The 20,876-nt window shown below is 36.9% G+C and overlaps 4 protein-coding genes across 11 annotated transcripts in view; 3 read left to right on the top strand and 1 right to left on the bottom strand.

Annotated features, from left to right (window-relative positions):
* Nucleotides 1-80: 80 nt before the first annotated feature.
* LOC105679197 (protein BTG3-like) lies at nucleotides 81-9,526 on the top strand. Of its 3 annotated transcripts, none has more exons than XM_012379085.2 (3): nucleotides 81-165; nucleotides 1,127-1,841; nucleotides 2,112-9,526. In XM_012379085.2, the coding sequence occupies exons 2-3, from the start codon at nucleotides 1,389-1,391 to the stop codon at nucleotides 2,466-2,468; spliced, it is 810 nt and encodes a 269-aa protein (XP_012234508.1). In that variant the 5' UTR covers nucleotides 81-165; nucleotides 1,127-1,388; the 3' UTR covers nucleotides 2,469-9,526. The 3 variants fall into 3 exon arrangements, with proteins under 3 accessions (XP_012234508.1, XP_012234506.1, XP_012234507.1); XM_012379083.2 differs by having other exon boundaries at nucleotides 103-234; XM_012379084.2 differs by lacking the exon at nucleotides 81-165 and adding an exon at nucleotides 271-881.
* Nucleotides 9,527-10,021: 495 nt separating this feature from the next.
* LOC105679196 (uncharacterized) lies at nucleotides 10,022-17,288 on the top strand. Its single transcript, XM_012379082.2, has 4 exons — nucleotides 10,022-10,345; nucleotides 10,973-11,368; nucleotides 11,449-11,532; nucleotides 12,076-17,288. The coding sequence occupies exons 1-4, from the start codon at nucleotides 10,328-10,330 to the stop codon at nucleotides 14,119-14,121; spliced, it is 2,544 nt and encodes an 847-aa protein (XP_012234505.1). The 5' UTR covers nucleotides 10,022-10,327; the 3' UTR covers nucleotides 14,122-17,288.
* The window catches only part of sm (smooth), a 176,714-nt gene continuing 172,303 nt past the window's right edge, over nucleotides 16,466-20,876 (bottom strand). For 4 of the 6 annotated variants that reach the window (XM_067348595.1, XM_067348597.1, XM_067348594.1 and 1 more), the window contains one exon: nucleotides 16,466-19,152. In XM_067348595.1, coding sequence (XP_067204696.1) covers nucleotides 18,524-19,152 — 629 coding nt within the window. In that variant the 3' untranslated portion in view covers nucleotides 16,466-18,523. The remainder of the gene's footprint in view (nucleotides 19,153-20,876) is intronic. The other 2 variants (XM_012378932.2, XM_012378935.2) reach the window with 2 other exon arrangements.
* The window catches only part of stum (stumble), a 24,747-nt gene continuing 22,738 nt past the window's right edge, over nucleotides 18,868-20,876 (top strand). Inside the window, exon 1 of the mRNA XM_012378927.2 lies at nucleotides 18,868-19,006. The gene's annotated coding sequence lies outside the window, so the exon portion shown is untranslated. The remainder of the gene's footprint in view (nucleotides 19,007-20,876) is intronic.

Here is a 20,876-nt window from a genome sequence, read left to right as displayed (position 1 = left end):
CTAGAAAACAAGCTCTATTATTGGATATCGGACGCAGTGTGTGAATCCTCCATTATTGGACAAGCGGATTTGTCCAGTTGTGAGAAGGCAATTGCCAAGGTACGCACTTCTATACGAAAGCTATGCTCCTTGGTCATTGGTGCAACGTAACACGTGTTGGGTCGGGTACGTTTATTTAAAGAGAAAGAAGACGTAGTAGTTTCATAGCAGTACACGAAATTTTCATCACCGAACGTAAGATCGATTTAATGTGGCTATAGTAGCGTGATAAGGAATTTGCGCAGCGTCGGACTCACATCGGTCACATGCACGGCCGCTCGATTAAACGCGTTTCGCGCGATTCAGGGAAAATTGTTCGTGAACCGCGACCTGGTATGCAGCAACAGCAATGAGCTGGCATAAATTGTACGCATCACGTCGACGGAGCTCGCGGGCGCGCTGGAACGCGCGATATAGAGAACCAAAGTCGTTTTCGCTCAGCAGCGGTGCATTTCGCGCGAATGATGCGAGCTGCCATCCTCGTAACTTAATACGCGATTCTTCCTAACCTACTCGCCTGTGCCATTACGCTGCATAACCTGATCCGCGCGCATGCATAACATATTGTGGTCTGATTCGTCGCGCTAGTGCGATCGTTCGCGTCGCGCGTGCCGATAACACGACATTACCTCGACCGTGCGGCATCGATCGCGTTGATTCCGTCCGGCGAAACACGTGCTCTCGCCTAAGTACCGAGAAAAAACAAACAAACGGTGCGCCTCGCAGCACAGTGTTTCTAAGCGGTTCGGTCAGTTCGCTGGAAAGTGGAACGCACCTCGTGTTCCAGTTTTTTTTTTCGAGTGTGCTGGCGTAGCGCTGCCATGTGGACGGAATTTTCGAGGGTGAATCAGAGTTTTTATCAAGATCTCATTGACTCATGCGCTTATATTTACTGTCGCGAGTGTGCTGATTAGCAAATCTACTCATGTGCTAGATTACACTTTTTCGAATGCTATTTTTCTATTTTTAAAATCTGATTTCACTCTTCGACCTTATTTATCGAATTATAAAACGCTCAAAATCTCGAGACATAATATCAAAATGTAATATGTACGATAATCATACTTTTTTTTCTATTTGTGCATAGATTTTAGCAGCATTAGCGGAATACAAGGATTACATAGTTGCGACAAATTTCGAGGATACCAAGGTTGTGCAATCAAGACGCCGACAATACGCGCCGAAAACATAGATTCTGAAGAATTTGAACGCTGCAACGGTGCAGAAGGGCTCTATGTGCTCCACTGTGGCTTGGGCGAATGGTACTTTAGTTTCCGAGAGCTTGCTATTGTGGTATCAGGAGAGGTGCACCCAGACGATCTGTAATTCGGACATACGACAGCGGCAACATGCTCAACGAGATCAAGGCGGCGGTACTGTTCATAGTACAGCTGATCGAAAAAAGCGAAAAATTTAGTCCCGATCAACTGGACTGCTTTAAACGGCACCTGGTCGAGGTGTTGGCGGAACGCTTCAAGAACCACTGGTTTCCGGACAAGCCGTTCAAAGGCCAGGGCTACCGCTGTATTCGCGTCAATGGTCACAATCGCCGGGACGCGACTCTGGAGAGTGCTGCGAATGCCGCTGGAGTGAAATACGAAGACTTGGACCTGCCTGTGGAACTGACGCTGTGGGTGGATCCTAACGAGGTCTGCTGTCGATTCGGTGAGAGCAAGGGATCCTACTGCACACTGGCATCGTTCGAAGACAAAGAGAACACCGTACCCATCTTCCAAAACGACCGTCACGAGAATGCAGAGAAAGAGAACAAGCAAGCCCATATGGGGTCTACCAAGATACAGGTGAGTGCTTCCAACGTGATTATTTTTTTAAATAGACGTTTTTCTCAGAATAAATTGAAGCGAATTAAATTCCTTAATGTATGTAAAACGTATGTAAATATAAACTATAGATAATGGTTCCTTAATAAAAACGGATGGAAAAAAAGATTTAACAAGTACACGCTGAAGAATCCACAGTAATCCTGTTCAGAGTTTATTTACATTCTTTTTTTGTATCTCGTATCGTGTCGACTGTGTAGTAAAATAAACTCGGTGTGTTTCATGTTTCAGAAATCCCCTCTAACCGCTAGCACAGAGCAACAACAGTCAAAATCAAAACCGCTAAGCACCGCTAATCAAAATCAACAGCATAGCAATAACGGTACAGGTAGGAAGCGTAATTTGAATAGTCCTAGACTACACGTGAACAGAAATCGTTCGTGGTTCGGTCACTCCTTCAACATGGGTTACGGTCCTCATCCGATCAGCCAGCCGTGGTACAATATAATGCCTCCGCATTTCCTCGGTGGCCCTTCACCGCCGCCCTTTATGGGCCACCGGGGGAACAAGTGGGTACATCCGCCTTCTTATCCCGCAGGACCCGCACGTTTTCACCACTGGTCTCCCAAAGCTGCTCTTAAAGTATAAAAAACTCGCTTTAAGGAAATCAGTTAAGAAACCTGTTTCTTCTTTAAAAAAATGTTTATAGGAGAAAGTGTGATCGCACTTGTAATATGTTTGCTTTGCAAAAAAATATTGTTTTTCTCAGCTTGATGAATCATACTATGTTTACATTGAAGCTCAAGAGCGTTTTAATTAAAATTGTATTTGCGATAAAGATATGCATAGATCAAATATGTTGAGATTTCTATTCTGGAACAGGTTTGTTAACGCGTTTCGGTGACGATAATTATCCATCCTGTAATTACAAATGACCTTGTTCGAAGTACGACTAAGGCTTACGATTTTTTATGACAAAAGGTACTGCATTATTACATATTACGTATGTGTAATGATAAATTGGAGTAATAGATGTTTAACTCCGGATGCAAGGTTGCTTGTAAACGTGGTAAACTAGTGACAATTCAAAGTAGCATAGTTAAACGACGCATTAGTGTGCGCAAAATGAAAATGGGCGTCATATCATGATGCTTGTTTCTTCAAGTGAACTTAAACGGACATTTATTGGAAAAATACACGTTGTATCGTGGAGTTGAGAGATTGTTTATCTTCTCTACTTGCAAATCCAAATTGTGCAATTGTACATTTTTTTTGTTACATTATTAGAGTACTCGAAATTGCGTAATTTAAATCGGCGTGATGCCATTCTTTCGGATATTTCTTCGGATGCATTTCATCGGATATTTAGTAGTTCAATAAGAAAAAAATTGAGGGAATAATTTGGAAAATTTGGAAAATTTGGAAAATTTGGAATTCAATTCTTAATAAATTCTATGGACATTGTTTTCGATGTAAAACGAAGTACGCTTTATCGCGTTATATTTTATTCATTACTTTATCGAGTCATATATGATAAGGGCTCATGTCTGACGACAACAATCAGAACCATTGTTGAACATTTAACATAGTTCCTCGAGTTTGCCATTGATGTTTTCAACCCGTTGGTTTACTCGTATCTCCCGTTTAATATCCTTGGAATACAGCAGATAGACTTCAGTGCTTTATTTTATACCGAAAAGAATGTTCGGATTTCAAAATTCTCGAAGTTAATCCAATTATAATTATATAGTCTAATTTGAACTGGACTATAAACAGTTGTTTTTTTTCAATACGATTAATAATTGTCGTAAAGAAAATAGGTTTTATTTGCACATTAGCTCTATATAATAGCGAAGAATGAGAAGTGTAAAGTTACCTTCTTCTGTTTCATGTATGTACAATATTTTACAAATGATTGTGATTGGTGATAAGCGTGATTTCAATAGAATCCTGTTTTGGTTGGCAAATTTTTGATATATTATTAAATATTATTATTATTATTAGATCGTCTAACAAAGTGTGAGAACAAATTCGTTCTGCTCTTCTGCGAAAGGAGGGCAGAGTGACGCGAATGCATTCTGTTAATTTTTGTGCTTGGAGGGGAAAAAATTCACAACACTTGTTATTTAAAGATACTGCCGTCATTGAGATTTTATCAATGATCAATGCTGCTGTTTAGATTAACGAGCCGGCGCCGACGTTAAGATTAATTGCGCTGCCACGTGCAGTTAGACAAGCTGTTATTTTCGTTCGACGCGAAGACGAGCCGAATTTATTCTTACAAATTACACGCTATTTTTAACTTTATTCACGTTGCTCGCGTATCAGCTTCTTACGGACTTAGAGCGTTTAAACAAAGCGTTAACGTAATACCAATGTCATGTCAGTGTACATTCGGCCTTATATATGTATATTAGAGAGATTTTATGAGATATCAATAATATATAATTATTTATATGTATATATATATATTTTTGCTTCATCGATAATACGCGTTTCTTGTTTGTGGTATTATCTTTATATACATACATACATATATATATACATACATACAATCTACGGAAATATGTGAATTATCATCATTCATTGTTATTACTCTGTAAAATGAGTTGTTTCTTCGAGATATTTTTATTTCATTATAAGTTACATGTGTTCTTTTTAATTTTGCGTATATTTTCTCGGACAAATTTTTAGTGAATACTTCTCAAATATGACAATTTTCAAATTGCGTTTCTTTAAATAGTAAGAAAAGAAATTAGCCTAGTCAGTAGTATAATTTTGCAGTTTATTATGTTTCGTTTAACTTTATAAGTTCTTATTTCGTCGTTTTATTTTCGTTGTCACACATTTAGAAGAGTTAATTTCATCAGAGAGAACTTTTACAATAATTTACATATCTTTTTAATTTATTCTTATTCTCGTAAAGTGATAAGTTGCTGTCAAAAACCTATTATTTTTCAACTTCAGTATTCAATACGAAATGCCAAAATTCTTTGCAGACTCAGTCCGAGATGTCGATATTCGACATTGTGCAATAAAATGTAAATCTTCTCGAAGGAACAATTTTTGTTACGTGAAGAACACAGCATTGCGTACACATTATCCTATTATTGTTATGTCAAAAAAATCTCTAAAACGCACGAGAGATGCATTTTTTTTATTTGACGCTAATCGATATAGCAGAGATAACACATTTTTCAAACTAATGTTTTTTTGTAATAAGGTAGAATTATTGGGATCGGAGAGTATGTTACACATATTTAATATCGCATGGTAGATTTATTATAGCTCTCGCTACGCAGACTGGTATATTGCCGTTGCTAGATACACAATAGTCTTTATATATAAATGGTGAGGATCAATTTAGATGTGCATCGTAAAGAAACCGTCAGTACGTAGACTGCACTAGATGACATTTTAATCAAAGGTATAGGATGACTCATGCGGCCTTCTTTTCGCATAACGGAGATATGCGAAACATAAATGTCGCAATTTCGTTTCGACATAAGTATTCGACGTTCACAATTTTAATTTTATTACTCATTTCAGGCAAAATTAATTAATTTTTTGAAAGAAATAAGTTATAACACGGTTGCTTTCATTTTCCAACTGATTGCTAGAAGTAGAATTTAATTAAAAAACAACAGATTCAAATAACAAATTTAACTCAAACAATATATTTACTTGATATTGAGGAAATTTTTTATTTGTAATTAACAAATGTTATAACAATGATAAAATTAAAATGATTTGCAGCGAGATCAGACTGTTGCGTCTCCGTTATGATGAAAGTCGGCGTGAAATGGGTCGCTTCATATATAAGCGTAATACCGTACTTTCACGTTTTACCGTTAACATCGTTCACTAAATGCATGTAATTTGCCCTAAGAAAGTTTTGTGTTCAATTTGTTAAAACTTATTCAGAAGAGAGTTATGTTATTGTTATATAGGAATATATGGAAAGTCTATAAATATTATATATATATACATAAATATATTACAACGTATGTAGAATATAAGCAATATTGCATTCGGACATATTCTTTTAATAATATTCTTACATATACAGTAATATAATGACGTATATATATGTATATATACATATATAAATATACATACATATACACATAGTTAATATATATATATATACATTGTGTATATATAGACATATATATATATGCACGATATATATGTACACACATATATATGATTTACCACACATATATATATATTATGCATATATATATGTGTATATAATATGTATGTATAAAACGTATATGTATACATATAATATATATATAAAAGAAATGCTCAACATTTGAAATGTTCCAAACTTTGTAACTGTGTTCAAATGTAGAAAAAATTGCGAAACCGAATGCGACGACAACGTACCTTTTCTTAATGATAAGTAGATAGTCAATTACTTTATACAAAAGCCATAAGCGACGATGAGTGTACGTCTTGCGTACACAACAGCGTAAAATGCAGCGAACAAGCATTTTCAACGAGGAGAACGAAGAAATATCTTTTATATCGAAAATTTGGAATGCGATGCGCGAGGCGATCAGAACGAACATTAATACGATAAGCGAATTAATGCTTGTGGTGAGAACATTTTGTACTTATTCCACTTTCATGAAAATAACATTCTAGCACTTTGAATTCGATTGTGAACAGTTCTGTCATTTACATTTTACTCTTGAGAAAATTATTTGAGAAATATATAATGCATAGTATCGAAGAGAAGATCGATGCAACGAATGAATATGAAAAAGTCTTAATTGTAAAACGCAAATTTCTAAATTTAGAGTGCTGCATAACGCATAAACTTTTGAATTCAAAGTGTTAAATCGCGCTGTGAAGGTATGAATATCGGTGCCTTTTCTTCGCCCGACTGACATACGTGACTCGTTGATTTGAATCACAATATCATCAAACGTTCTCTCACGGAAGCGAAATCGTATTTCATATTTTCACACCGAATTCTCCTGTAACGAAACATAACAAAGTGATCGATGATTTGCTGAATTGTCGTGTAACGTTTGAAGAACGTATTAATGTTTGGATCATTTCGATTGTAGGGTAAAGCACTATATAAACGTACATATATCCTACCACTGCTGTGTCATATGTTGTAAGGATATTTCTTCTTGCATAACTGTGCAATTATACTGTAAACCTGGGCGAATGTTAAGAGAAACGGTTCGATTTCCTTCTGCTTTATGAACTTTGTGATAAAGTGCTAACAAGCGAACTAATTGGATTTTTCTACGACATGTAAGACGAATCCCGGCGAAACTTGATGAACGATGTGATCAATTATTTTTATTCGAATAGCGTGTGCAATTATTTTCATTCGGTAAGAGATTTTATTGATTTATAAAAATTGTATTAAGACACGAAACAAAAAGTTTAAGTAAATTTGTACATAGTATAAATTGAAAGAAACATCTTATTTACTAAATTTGAGCACATGAAAGCTATATGTATTTATTTTTAAGATTGCGAGATTATATTAAAAAAAAAGATTTTATTAATTTGATTGTATTATATATATGAATAATTAAAAGAATTATATATTATATATTGTTGATAGAATTGCTAATGAAAAGAAGGAAGATATCTGTTACTTTTTACGTTTCGCTTCTTCTGTTATATGACTACGCCAATTTTCGCATTTTTTCAATAAGTTCAAATATATAATATAGCTCTATTCAATATTTTTTGTTTCGTGTAATAAATATATATCATCGGAGCAACATGCTTTCGGATCAACGATAATAATATACCTTTGTACACACTGTGCATGGTGCAATTGAGACTAAACGAGAATGTACGATTTCGACGTGCTTATCAATCAAATCTTCTCTTGAAGCACGTTCGTTCACGTATCCAGGTAAACGTAGCGCTTTGGAATTTTTCGATTAGGATATGTCGACGCTTTAATTCGTTGTAATACGAGGTGGCGATTATTGACGGAGTCGTGTAGGACTTCGGCTGCACTCGACACCATTTGCACAGCAAATTAGATAAGGGTTTTTTCTGTCGTGTGTAGTTCTACGATTCTATGGTGTAATTTTGCAAATGCGGTCTGCGAAATTGAAGGCGTTACAAATCTCGCTCAAATCTCGTCGCGAGAAAGGAATGATTTTTAAATAGAATTTTTTTCTAAGGCTAATAATACGTGAATGTAATACGACGATATTTTCAAGGATAAGAGTTTAATAAGCATTTCATAAAAAAATTATAAAAAGAAATCAATGATTGACAGTTATCATAAAAAAAATATTAAAATAACGCAATCAAGAGTTAATGATTATTTTTAAGCGCTATTTTATTTAATTTTATCATAACTCATTGATCTTATCATTAGAAAATATCGTAGTACAAGCTATTAATAGCACTGTTACAATCTAGCGATCATTGACTATTTACTATTTTTTACTTTAAGATCTCATGAATATGTAAATATATATATATATATATGTTTATATATATATTTACATATATATATATATATAAATACATATATATACACTTGCTTACATATACATTCAAATTCATATTATACAAAAATTTTCTATGACGCGAAAAAGAAATAATCTAATTTGTATACAAAGAAAAAGATATATTGTTTTAAATAAGGCAAGTGTTTGTGGTGCCTTTGTTTTTGCAGCCTGCACCAGAGTTTTAACATTGTTGTCGGTAGTGATTATTATCTGATCAGCGCTCGACCATTGTCGCATCCTGTACATATACATAAATGCTGTACAAATACTACACGTGCGTACACAGGATTGTTTGAGAAAAATATTTGCGAGTAATTATTCACTAAAATTAACAGCAAACATTCAATGTTTCATTGGTGAGAATTCAATATTTATTTTTTTTATTTGCGGTTATTTGTATTAGAAACATTCACTCGTATTCTTTTCTTGTTGGAGATGTAATCTATATTTTAATTATTTGACATTTGACATTTGACGAGCTAAAAGATTTTAAGATATGACTTGTTATAACACTTAGGATACTTATTATGACAATTATTATGACACGTTGAATTATGACATTTACTATGATGTTTAAATTCACAGTTAACTTTATTAAAATAAATTACTTATGAATGTTTTAAATAAAACTATAAAAGTTTGAAATTATATTGATTAATGTTTGTAAAGACAAATGTGCTACACTTGAATGTATAATATTTTTTCTTTCTATTGTTCTATTTAAAAAAAAATTATTAATTGTTCCATTTTGAAGATACTGATATTCATTTAAAGAGAAAAAAGAAATTTATTTGAAAATCAAGTGATGCATTTTACAACCTGTGTATTCTCGATAAGTATTTTTCGAATAGGAAGAAAGCAACATTGGTCAACGTTGATGATCAGTAAAACAGTAAAGTTAGCTTTTACTCGAATATCCTGTACATTTAGACAAAATTAACTTTAATATATAAATTATATTACAAATTACGATCGACGACATTTGCAAATCCAATTTCAAAATGTGACGATTTTTTCTATAAAATTACAGCACACAGACACACTTTGATTCGACAATTTTTCAAGTATTGTATTCGACGCAATATCGTGAACATTTAATGTTATTATGATTGTATTAACGCCATTAACGACTTATAATTACATTAAAATCATGTATGGGGATGTAATACACATTTAATAAATACTTTTGCAAATCAATCTGCATTTCTATCTGTATCATCCCTATTTTTCATTCACGTAAATAAAAAAAATATTTATCTGCAAAATTTATATAAACTAATATAACTAAATATTTATATGTTTACATAACAGCGTTTATATAACAGTAATATCAAATGGTGCAAATATGCTCTCATATTCATAGTAATATTAACATTAAATCAATATGTTAGCAATAAAAATAATCATAATAGTAGTAATGATATTAATATTAATGAATAATTGATAAAATAACAAGTGTTGGCATACACTTAACATGTTTTAAGTACATTTTGATTTATATTATTATTCTGTATATTAATTTATATCATTCTGCCCAATTTTATTATTGTTACAAATTATTTAAAATATTCTTACGATTTTCACTAAAAAATTGTTTACCGTTGCTTGTCATCGTTACACTCCTGAGTTTCTTCAAGGGTGCTCAAGATTCATGGCACGGTATTGTTTGGAGACGCTCGTGCTGGCCTGCTGGCCGTGCGGCAGACGACAGGGGTTTGGACGGGAAGAGTGGCGACGACGGGACGTGGGACATTCTCGCGAGTTGTCAGTCTTCGCATTAAAAATGCTCGGCCGTGCCGCGAATCCCGTCAGTGCGCGCGATTAAGCGTCATCGCAACGAGCGCAACGACGCGGCTACGTACTCAGCACTTCGCTCATAATCGCGGACACCGTGGAAGGAAAGCAGGGTTATGAGGCACCAACAGCACCGTGGTAGTCGCGCCGTCGGACGATATTTTTGCATTATTCCCGAGATTATTTCCAGCGGAGCGATCCACCATGGCGGAGAAGTGCAAGGTATGTGGCCGAGGATGATCTGCACCGATTACAGCCTGCCGCGGAATATTTGTCAACGTGGCGATAGACAGCTGATACGATAGTTCGAAGATTGAAATCTTGTGTCTTAGCAGCAGGAATGGCTTTCCATTGTCTTCATTAGCCTTTTAATCGCCTGGTTTGATTCACGTTGATTCTTCGTTGCAGTGTATTTTTTTCGAACGATTTATTGACGCGAGACCTATATTGACACGAATGTCACGCGTGATGATTTGAGAAATGTCACAACTTGCATTGGAATGCATTTAAGTTTTTGTGAAGTCTGCTATTTTTGATTATTCATTTCTTTGTGCGCCAATAAAATGGTTTATAATAATTTGTAATAATTACATTGATTTGTATTTAAATATAATTTTAATTTTTTAAATAAATATATTTCTTCAAATAATGCTTGCATCAGAATCTATTTACCATTTATATATACATTGTGTTTTTAAATATTGTCACTATTGTATCTGTTTGTACTATTGTATCTGTTTGTGCGATATTATGTCTAATGTAAATATTAATTCTTCTATCAGTTGTGCTATAAAATGTCGTTTACCTGCTATATTCTTATCGTAAACTCATCAAATAATGTCAATACAGGAATGTGGCTGTAAATGCGGCACCTGTAGCCAAGATAGTCAGCAGCATTGTGACATGCATCTGCATGCGGAGATAGAGAACTTGCGCCAGCGTCTACTCGAGAGGGACAACCATATTGTGACGATGGAGACACAGTTTTTGAACGAGGCTGATAAGTTTCCAAATGGAGAATTGGCTTCCATGAAGGAGGAACTGTTAATATGGCAGGAGAAGTATTCACGTCTACATGAAGCGCACAAGAGAGTTCAGAAGGTCAATCAAAGTCTCGAGGACAAGCTGCTGCGAATCGTGGACAAATGTGAGACTGAGAAGGGTGCCTTCACAAAGGACATAGCAACTCTGTCTCACAGATTAGCGGACGCAAATTACACAATTCATCGATTAACTCAAGATAACGTAAGCATTCCACTTTTATACAGCGTGTAAAGTTAAGTGTTTCTCTGATTTTTACTTTAGAAGATATATACTTCTTTTAGGAAAAATATAGAAACGATGTTAGCTTGGCTATCCAGTTGCTGCAGTGCAAACCTTCCAACTTTGTAGGCCAGAAATACGACTCGGTAAGATGTCACACCAAATAAATTCAACGACCTCGCTTAAAAATTGGGTTAAGATAACAGATGTTTTCCACTTCATTTAACATATAAATTTTATACTTTTTATTGAGGCATACTGGAATGTTGCAATGACATTTTTCACATGTTTATGTCACGGTAATATCTCACTTTTATTTTACGCCTCAACAGTGTTACATAAGCGTAGATAAACTTTAATATACACTTTCATACATATTTATGTGTGTATATTTTCCATGTTTACTGTATTTTACAAGTATGATGAAACGAACGTGAACTTTTGCGCTTTAAAAACTGGATATTTCCTTAATAAAACCAATATTTACTAATATTTCTCTGGTCCTTTAAAATAGAATAACAAAAAAATATTAACATGCACGGAATATAATTTAATGTGTGACACTTTAAAGACATTTTTTTAGTTGACATAGAAAGATATTAAAAAAAAGTATTTTAATTAATATTTAAAAATCTAATTGCAACTAAAAGGAATAGAAAATTTTAACGTTCTCTCTTGAATTATTGCAGCTGCCTTCCGAAGTTCAAGCCAAAGTACGGACATACGTCGCGCAGAAGCGATGTTCCACGCAAGACGTGACGCAGCCGGACGTGAAGAGCATTACCGTGCCGATATCCACATTTCCACCGACGGCGATGGTGTACAATATCACGAAGCCGACAGTGGAGAAGCACAGCGACGACGACAGCGATGACAGCAAGCCGCCGATGGATATCGTGTCGGCGGCTATCATGGCGAAGGTACTTGAGGACCGCGAGAAGGAGAGAATCTTCGCCAAGCACTGCGAGACGTGTACATGTCACAGAAGCATTCTCATGGTGGACGCGGAAACACAGACCTATATGCCCGACGTGCTCTTCTCCGACGAGCACACACGCAGTGTCGAGAAGCAAGTGTCGGATAGTGTGCTGAATGGCGAGAAGCATCAGGGCAAGGAAAAACTGAATCAATCAAATCTCGCGACGCACACGGTCTTCTACGAGATCAACGAGAACGGCGATAAGATTCATCATCACGTGAACGGCGATTGCGCCAAGTATGCGTCCTCGGCGCCGTGTATCAAAGACAAGTTCATCGGCAGATGCAACAGAAATGAGCAGGACTGTACGACGGAAGAGAACTGCGCCACTACGAAGATCTGCTCGAATAAGAACTTGGCGCAGAATCACGAGAGCAAGTACTCGCCGTCGTTTCCGAAATTGAATAATCTAAACAGAATAAATTTCGATAGGACGTTCAAGCTCAGGAACAACAGCAACAAGAAGTGCGATTGCTTGGTCGACGGCAAATCCGCCGCGAGGCATTCGAACAAGAGCGAGAGGAATCTCGCTCCAACGCCGAAACTCGTCGATCACGAGCCGACGCGCGTCGACAAGGAACAGACGCACATCGACATCATCAACGACAGGCTGTGGAAGAACGAGTGGACAAAGACGAGATCTGAGGTGAGCGAGATTTCGCGCGAAAATAAGTGCACGGCGAACCGCGGCACCGAGCTCGACATCATCAATGACCGCGATTGGAAGAACGGTAGGCGCGAACGGTCGGCAGAACGGCAGGAAACACGAAGCACCGCGCAGTTCACCCTGATCGAGGTCAAGAGCCCGGACAACAGCGCGGTGAATCACAATGACGGCAGCCAGACGGAAGTGGCGACCAGTCCAAGCTTCAGCAGCGACAGCATGGTCATCTCCAGCTCCGATCCATCCAGCAGCTGCAGCGACGTCACGCAATCGCTGACCGGCGGCGCCTTCAACTTGAACGCCAAGTCCAACTCGAGCCAGGGCCGCGTAAGCGGACCGCGAAATTGCCTGGTGCGCGTCACACCCGGTTCCAAGAACATTCTCCTGGACAACGCCGGCCACTACAAGACTATGCTGTACAGCAGCAACGGCGGCGGCAAGACCAACACCGCCCTGGTGCACGCGAAGAAGGCGTCTCGAGCTGATTCCGAGCGCTCGACGTCGACCAGCAGCGAGGACAATTCGCCGCCGGTGCTTTTGCAGGACAATCAGCTGCAGCGAGTGGCCGAATGGGTGCAGTCGTCCGTGGAAATGTGTGCGGAGGACGATTCCGTGTCGCACGATAGCAATAAGACCAAATGCACGCAGAACGTCGCGAGCCACGGTCTGTCTTCCGCGTATCCGAACGATTCTCTGACGAAAGTCTGCAACTCCTCGGAGCAGGACGGAGGTCCGGCTCATGATGTGCCGAAGAGTATCGAGGATTTCAGCGAGATTATGAAAAACGACGTGCCCAGCAATATTAACACCTTATCGAAATGTATGGAACAGGACGAGAGCGAAAATCTCATAACGTTCGACGTGTTGGACGAGGTGTTGCCGAAGGACTCTCGCAAGAAGGATGTAGATTACGAGGTGAAAATCACGAAGGAGATGGAGGAGACGTATTTAAAGCTGGCAGCGAGCTTGGATCCGGTGACATTGAGCCTGTCGAGCGCCAGCGACGCCGAATTGACGATCGAGAAGTACCGGAAGGATCACAAGCGGCTCCACGTGCAGAGAGTTCAAGACAAGGAGGGATCAAAAGCTTAATCTGTATCTCAGCGAAATCTTCGGAGACAATTGACTATATCAAGCAGGGAGTTCCTTTAAAGATATAACAGAGCGTTATTTTTTGTAACTATATTAAAGTAAGGCTGTACCAAGACGAGAATAGCTTAGGGAAAGGGAGAGTCCTATACGCTGCTGCAGATAAAATCGATTTCGTCTACGTCCGTGAGCGAGATTCGTATATATAGATTGACTTCGACTGCGAAGTGCGATGAACTCATTTCGAATGAAATTCCGACAATGCAACACGGCAGTCTGTAATGTCAATTACGTAATTGATAATCGAAGGCTTCTGAGGGCAACGACATACTGTGTCACACACATAAATCGTCGTTATTTTCAGATACGATTTGCGGTTTTTATCGGTAATGCTCTTTTTTTTTGCAGCTGCGATGGCAGATGAGTCTAAAAAAAGATTCGGAAAACAGAACTATTGAATTTCAATATTTTTCGACTCTCTCTGCATTTATTCGCCTGTGAAATTTTGTCTACATATTTTTAGCATGTTTACTGACAATTAATCACTCATAATGTACAAAATGTAATTTTGTTGGGTAGTTATATATATAGCTTCGCAGAAACATACATATGTCGGACTTGAAAAATGCTAAAAGAATTACACTTATATTATGAGTGATTTATTATCAGCAAATATTAATATATATATATTAATATATATATATATTAATATTAATAGATATTAGTTAACTCATTTTATTTTAAATAAAAAATAAAAATGTTTAATTTATTACTATTAACTTATGATATTTGAAGCGTGCCGTGTTGCAGTAAAACTCGCGATTAAATAAAATTAAACCGGATGTTAAATTACACGAATTTTACTGCGATTGAATTATGTATGAATTCTTTGTGATTGAATTGTGCGATTATCGGACACAATGTGTGTTTAACTATATTTAATTTGATAATTCCGACGTAAATATGAATAGATAGTACTTTTTTTCTCAGTTCAGCAATATGAACGTTCGCCATTAAGTATAGGAACGACAATATTATAGAGAGACAAAGAGTTAACTTATGAAATACCCAGAAAACACATTGTTCCAGCAGATATTATTTTACAAAGCTCTTCAGTGCTCACATTTAATTTCTCCTCAATGATATTAAGTATCCGCGTTTACAATACCAAAGTTAGATTACTTGTGATAAGAATAGAGTTTAATTCTTTGCACTTGGAAGTGCAAAGTGCATGCACGAGTAAAAATAATTTGGTAAATTATCGCGGCATTACCGGTGTCTGTAATTTCGTAAATCTGGCGATGACATGCGCTGTTATCTGCAATGTAGGCATTACATCGTTTATATAAAAGATCATTACACGAAGAATAAATCCACACAATTTATTTCTGCGAAACAACATTCTAGGCTTAAAAGATTAAAGAGATTTGCCACTTTACGTGAATTTATTCAAAGTGTTTTGTGTAATATATAGCGAAAGGTCGCTTCAGCAATCCTAGCTTAATTATCGATGAAAAGTAAGAACGTTTTGTGATAGTCCAATGCAAACAATTGACTGGTTAAATTTATTGATCTAAATTTGTTTGCACATTGTTTACAAATACGTAATCGAATACGCGTTTGATGCGACAGTGACACAATCAACAACTTGATTTATATCGCACTGGCAATTCAAGTGAACTAATTCTGATTAACGTCTTGTTTATTTTTTATCTTTATAATCTCATTTATGATACATTTATGAAACATAAATAAAAGAATTCAAATTTTAAATTAATTTAGTTAAAAAAATTAAGAATCTTCTTTTCTTAAGATAAATTTATCAATTTTTATTCATTTTTCTTGATTAAAAAAAAAATGATATATGGTAAAAATATATATACGGTGCTATTGGATTGCTTGTAAAAAATCTAAGAGTTTTCTAATTTCGAAGAAATTAAGAATTCAATTCAGAATTGATGTCTGGCAACTTGCTCGACTTGACCACCTGCGCTGCTGGCTAATCGTAAGCTGGCTTAGCGCATTGGTGCAAAAATCTGTTGTCTAATGAAGGCGATTAACGTCGCGATTCTTTCAGCAGTATTAGTTGTACGCACCGACGACGCCGAGTAACGTCGTTCGGATACGCGGATACAAAGTATGTGACAATATATACCTCATGGCTTCGCAAGTATCGCGCGACACTAACTAAACGCGTAACGAATCTTTTATAAATGTAAATTAATGATCGTGTGTATGAGTCATTATTGCGCAAAAGTCTGAGATACGAATGCGGTAGTTCATTGCCGGATAGCGAAACAGTCAATAGTGCGTCACGCAATGCACATAATTCTTCCACTTGGTACGACTCCCCGTACTTGCTTTATCGGTCGTTCATTATTTGCGATTAATTAAAAGAATATGTAAATAGCGATTAATCAAATTAATGGAATATGCCATTTACCTCCAGCCTTCACTTTCATGTTCCTCTTGATTTTGTTTCTCCAAATCTACTTTTAATTCAGTGTATTGTTTTCCACATTGTTAATCCGTTAAATGTTTCTTCGAATTCTATAAATATTTTTTTCTCTCTGTAAAGAGAAAAGAGATATTTCATTATTCTGTTTTATAAATGTTGTGATTTGATGATTTATAACATTGTGGAAATAATTTAAATGCTGTTTTTCATAACATGACAGTTTTCTGATTCACGATACCGTGTATTTATATATTCTGATTTATTTTGTTTGTCAGATTTGTTTGAAATTTCTGGAGCAACACGCATTAATCGTATTAAATTAATTGGATTGGATTTTACCGATCACAGTTTTGCTAATACCACATATCCGAACTGTGTAAGAAAAACTGATTAGCGCGCTAATTACTTTGCGCGTCCCGATTACAATCCTAAACATAGGATGGATCAGTCGCATCCGCGAGATCGCTCGCGCAATCAATTCGCATGTGAACAATTTCTGTAGTAGCGGCAAAAAGATCAATTTTAACTGAAATCTAATCGCGCGATCTGGCCGATAAATGCGAGTAAGCCCTTGCAATAAAATAATTCGTGTATGACAGCCGTACCATTTACTCACAGTCAAATGTATCATACTCAACGTGGTAATGATTATCACATATAAAAAAGCTGTACATATATATATAAATAAATAAATAAAATATATTTAAAACGATGTCATTTGTTATGAATTGCATGCAACAAATTGTTTTCTGCGTTCATTATTTTAAATTCGAAGCCTTACATTTCAAAAAAATTTATTTCATTATAAAAAAATTTTATTCTAGAAGACTTGCCTTTTTGAGGAGACCAGAACGTTTTCTATTAGGATAAATATTTAGGATAAATGATTCTGGAATGGATTTTTGATCCTTAAATATTCGATTTCGCTGTCATTTGTACGTGGCGCAGCTCCATGTTCGCGCGTTGATGATGACATAGACAAGGCGATGCGGATTCCGTGTGTTATAAGGGCCGTGCCCAGTTTCGTTCAATCAAGTTAATGTTCCAATAATTCGGAGCCAGTCGCTTAATGAATGAATGAACAGCCTCGCCTGAGTGGTTCGATTATAGATGCGGCGGTTTACGTACTACGCTGCGTATTCCGGCGCTACCTGGTCGCGCTCTTGGCAAGGTCTGCGCAGCTCCGGAGACCGAAAGGTGGAGAACACGTGGATGGATGTAGGTGTTGCATGCAAAACTCGCAGACTCCCTTTCTTTTTTTGGAGAATCTTCATGAGATTGGTACTCCATTTTCAAAATTTCGTTAGAGCGCTTTTCCCCTGAAAAGTTTCAGAATCTTTGACACGCAAGAGTCTTGACGATATATATAAAAAGTAGATGAAGACTGAAATGGAAGCAATAGTGGCAATAAAATATTTTCTTTCGAAAAAAATTATTATTTGCAATATTTGTAATAATATAATATTATTATTATATATTTAGTATTTTCTGCTTACAGAAACAGAAGCTTAAGCTTTATAAAAACTGGTAAATTCTGGATTTGTAATTTTGATTGTAAAGTAATCACAAATTACAATCTAAAATTTACTTCAATAGAAGATCGTGAAAAGTTATTTTATATTTTTGACTACAAATAGAATGTTACAGAAGTACTTAAAAAAGATAGCATTAGTTTTTGTGAAAAATCTGGAATTTGTTTCTGTAAGTGGATACGTCGAGACATCGCAAATCAATTTGCGAGATATAAATCATTAGAAATAAAGAACTTCTTGATAAACTAAGTGTTGTAGATTTAAAAAAAATGAAATAATAGATTCATAGAATGTTAATTTAAGGCTTATTGTCAATTATGAAGATGTAATAAGCGTTGTCATTTTGACACTTATGGAAAAAAATGATTTTCGCGACAACATTTTCTCTGGTGAACTGATTTTCTCCTTCAAATTCTCAATTTTCGCAAGGGAAATAAAATCGCATACTCACTTTCTGCTCGTTCCGGGACTCCCTGCGGAGCGGCCGAGATGAGTCGGCGGACGTGAACTTTCCATGCTTGCGGTGGAGAGAACGCGTGTTGGTCAACGCGCCCGCGCCTCCCGCGAGTGACCACCTTCGGCGCGTATCCCGCGGCCGGCAGGCGCTATAAGTCGCGTCGGGCGACCTCGCGTCAGTGAGGACGCGTTCGTGTTCGCGCGAGGACGCGCGGTGCCGAGATCGAGGAGGAGGCCGAGGACGGGAGCAAGAGAGAGAGAGAGAGAGAGAGAGAGAGAAAGAGAGAGAGAGAGAAAGAAAGAGGAAGGACGCGATCTCTGCACGCGCGCGCTTCCCTCGGGCTCCATCAACCCTCGTGCGTGCAACACGCTCGGGGTGATCGACGTAAATGGTGCCGAGAGCCGCTCCGCGACACCACGTTTCCGTCCACCTGCGAGACAGGTAAGACGACAATGCGACGGCCGCCGTGAAGCCCGTAAGGCAGGTCGGGTGGCAAACTTCCTTCGTCATCCTTCGCCGAGTAAAAATTGTCACCCGACTTGTTCTCCTGCTTTTTGTTGAGAGAAAACCTGGTGTAGACACTCCGCCTGAAATGATTTCGGGTTGGTGAGTGCTCTTGTTTGATATTTGTGATCGAGAAATATATAATGCTTTAGAATAACTTTGAGGAAACACGACGTTCATATTGGAGTCACTCGTGAATCAAGTGTTAAAGGTTTCTCGTAGGTCACTTCAAGGTGCAAGGTGCACTTAACTGTTGCGTTAGATCTGTAGAAGGATCTTGCCGATCGATCGCCGGCGATGCGTGGCTTCGGGGCATCGAGGAGGAATGATTTTTCACGAGTTTCGAGAGTTCCGACTGTTCGAATATGAGCGGAACGAATTGCAAATCGCGCTGAAATGAAAAGAGTTTATGCGATTCACGAATGATGCATATCGTCTGATAGTGGCGAATGTTAATTAATAACGATTGTTACACGGAAACGTTCGCGTGCAAACTGATGAAAAAAAGCAGGGAGAATGTATTTCCCTTTTAATTACGCCGACATAACGTGAAGCTTAGAAATCTGTTTTTCTAATGACGTAATGTTTTCTTTTGCGTCTGCTTTGTATGTGGAATTATTAAGAAAGCATTATCTCCTCGCAAGGAAAAATAATTTTGTAACCTTGCTCTAAATTGTAGAAGCAATTTTTGCTTCTCAACGTTGTGTTTTAATTTTCACCAGATTGCTTATTTAATTATAAGCCAAGTATCAAGCACAAGATTAAACAAAATAAAAACTGATGGTACTTTTTCAGTGTTTTATAGTGTGGAGCGAGCAGATTTTATTATTTAAATGATTTATTAATTTAAAAATTATAAAAGCACTGATCATTAAATAATTTAAATTTTAAATAAAAGAACCATTTATTGATTTAATCGCTCTGTGATCTATTTATTAATCTTTTATGAATGCGTGAATAATATTGTTTTATTTTTGAACGATGTGTATACGATTATTGATATTTGGCACATCCTAATTACCGGAGAATTAATTAACCTTGGATGATTGAGATCGGCACAGTTTTTCCTGAGACGCGAAAGTTATATCGTCAAGAATTCATTGAATCAGATTAAAAAAATCGCGTGAATAGCTTCGTTCATTCAGCCGAGGAAAGTTTTACACGTCCGACCCGCTCGCGGTCTACGTACTTGAATTCGAATCAGATCGATATAAGAGGCGGCGCCTCGTGCGAAAAATCTTCTTAGGAAAAGTATCGATCCTCAAGATACCAACTTGCTTTACACGTTAACGAGGACGATTAACTCTGTGCTCTCGTTTGCGTTGTCAATCAAACTCTCGATACAGTCGTACATTTACTTGTTGTCACAATTCTCGCCATAAGAATTGAATAGACAAAAATTGATCACAAAAGTATATCTTTAAGTTTATGTGGAACTTTTTCAATAATATTTACGTATAATAAAAAATGATAAATCTAATTAATGATCATGAGCGACAAATGAGAACAGTATGCAATGATAGAAACAAGCTCTATCTTCGAAAAAGCTCTATCACGAAGATTCATACTCCGAGAAATCAAAATAAATTGCTGTCGAGGCTACAGGGCATATTTTAAAATTGCACTGTAAGCCTGCGTTTATCGATGACCATGCGGCCTTGAATATTCTCCAACAATCATCTTTGCAAGCACAATCGTGATAGTGACTTGCACGCGAGAGGTTCGATGCGCCTGTCTATGAAGGCGCGAGAATTTATATTTTATGATCTTCTGATCGGCAAAGAACGCGCATCGTTTTGACACAGCG

The sequence above is a fragment of the Linepithema humile genome, chromosome 2 (genome assembly GCF_040581485.1).
Source record: "Linepithema humile isolate Giens D197 chromosome 2, Lhum_UNIL_v1.0, whole genome shotgun sequence".
NCBI lineage: Eukaryota > Metazoa > Arthropoda > Insecta > Hymenoptera > Formicidae > Linepithema > Linepithema humile.
Note: the sequence above shows the minus strand (reverse complement) of the source record. Positions and strands in the feature narration are given on the sequence as shown.

Excerpts from the sequence above, each read along its gene's own strand:
- LOC105679196 (XM_012379082.2), top strand. Across the intron at positions 11,369-11,448 it reads ATCGATTAACTCAAGATAAC|GAAAAATATAGAAACGATGT; the intron begins GTAAGCATTCCA and ends TACTTCTTTTAG. Across the intron at positions 11,533-12,075 it reads TAGGCCAGAAATACGACTCG|CTGCCTTCCGAAGTTCAAGC; the intron begins GTAAGATGTCAC and ends GAATTATTGCAG.
- LOC105679197 (XM_012379085.2), top strand. The coding sequence starts at position 1,389 with ATGCTCAACGAGATCAAGGCGGCGGTACTGTTCATAGTACAGCTGATC. Across the intron at positions 1,842-2,111 it reads TGGGGTCTACCAAGATACAG|AAATCCCCTCTAACCGCTAG; the intron begins GTGAGTGCTTCC and ends TTCATGTTTCAG.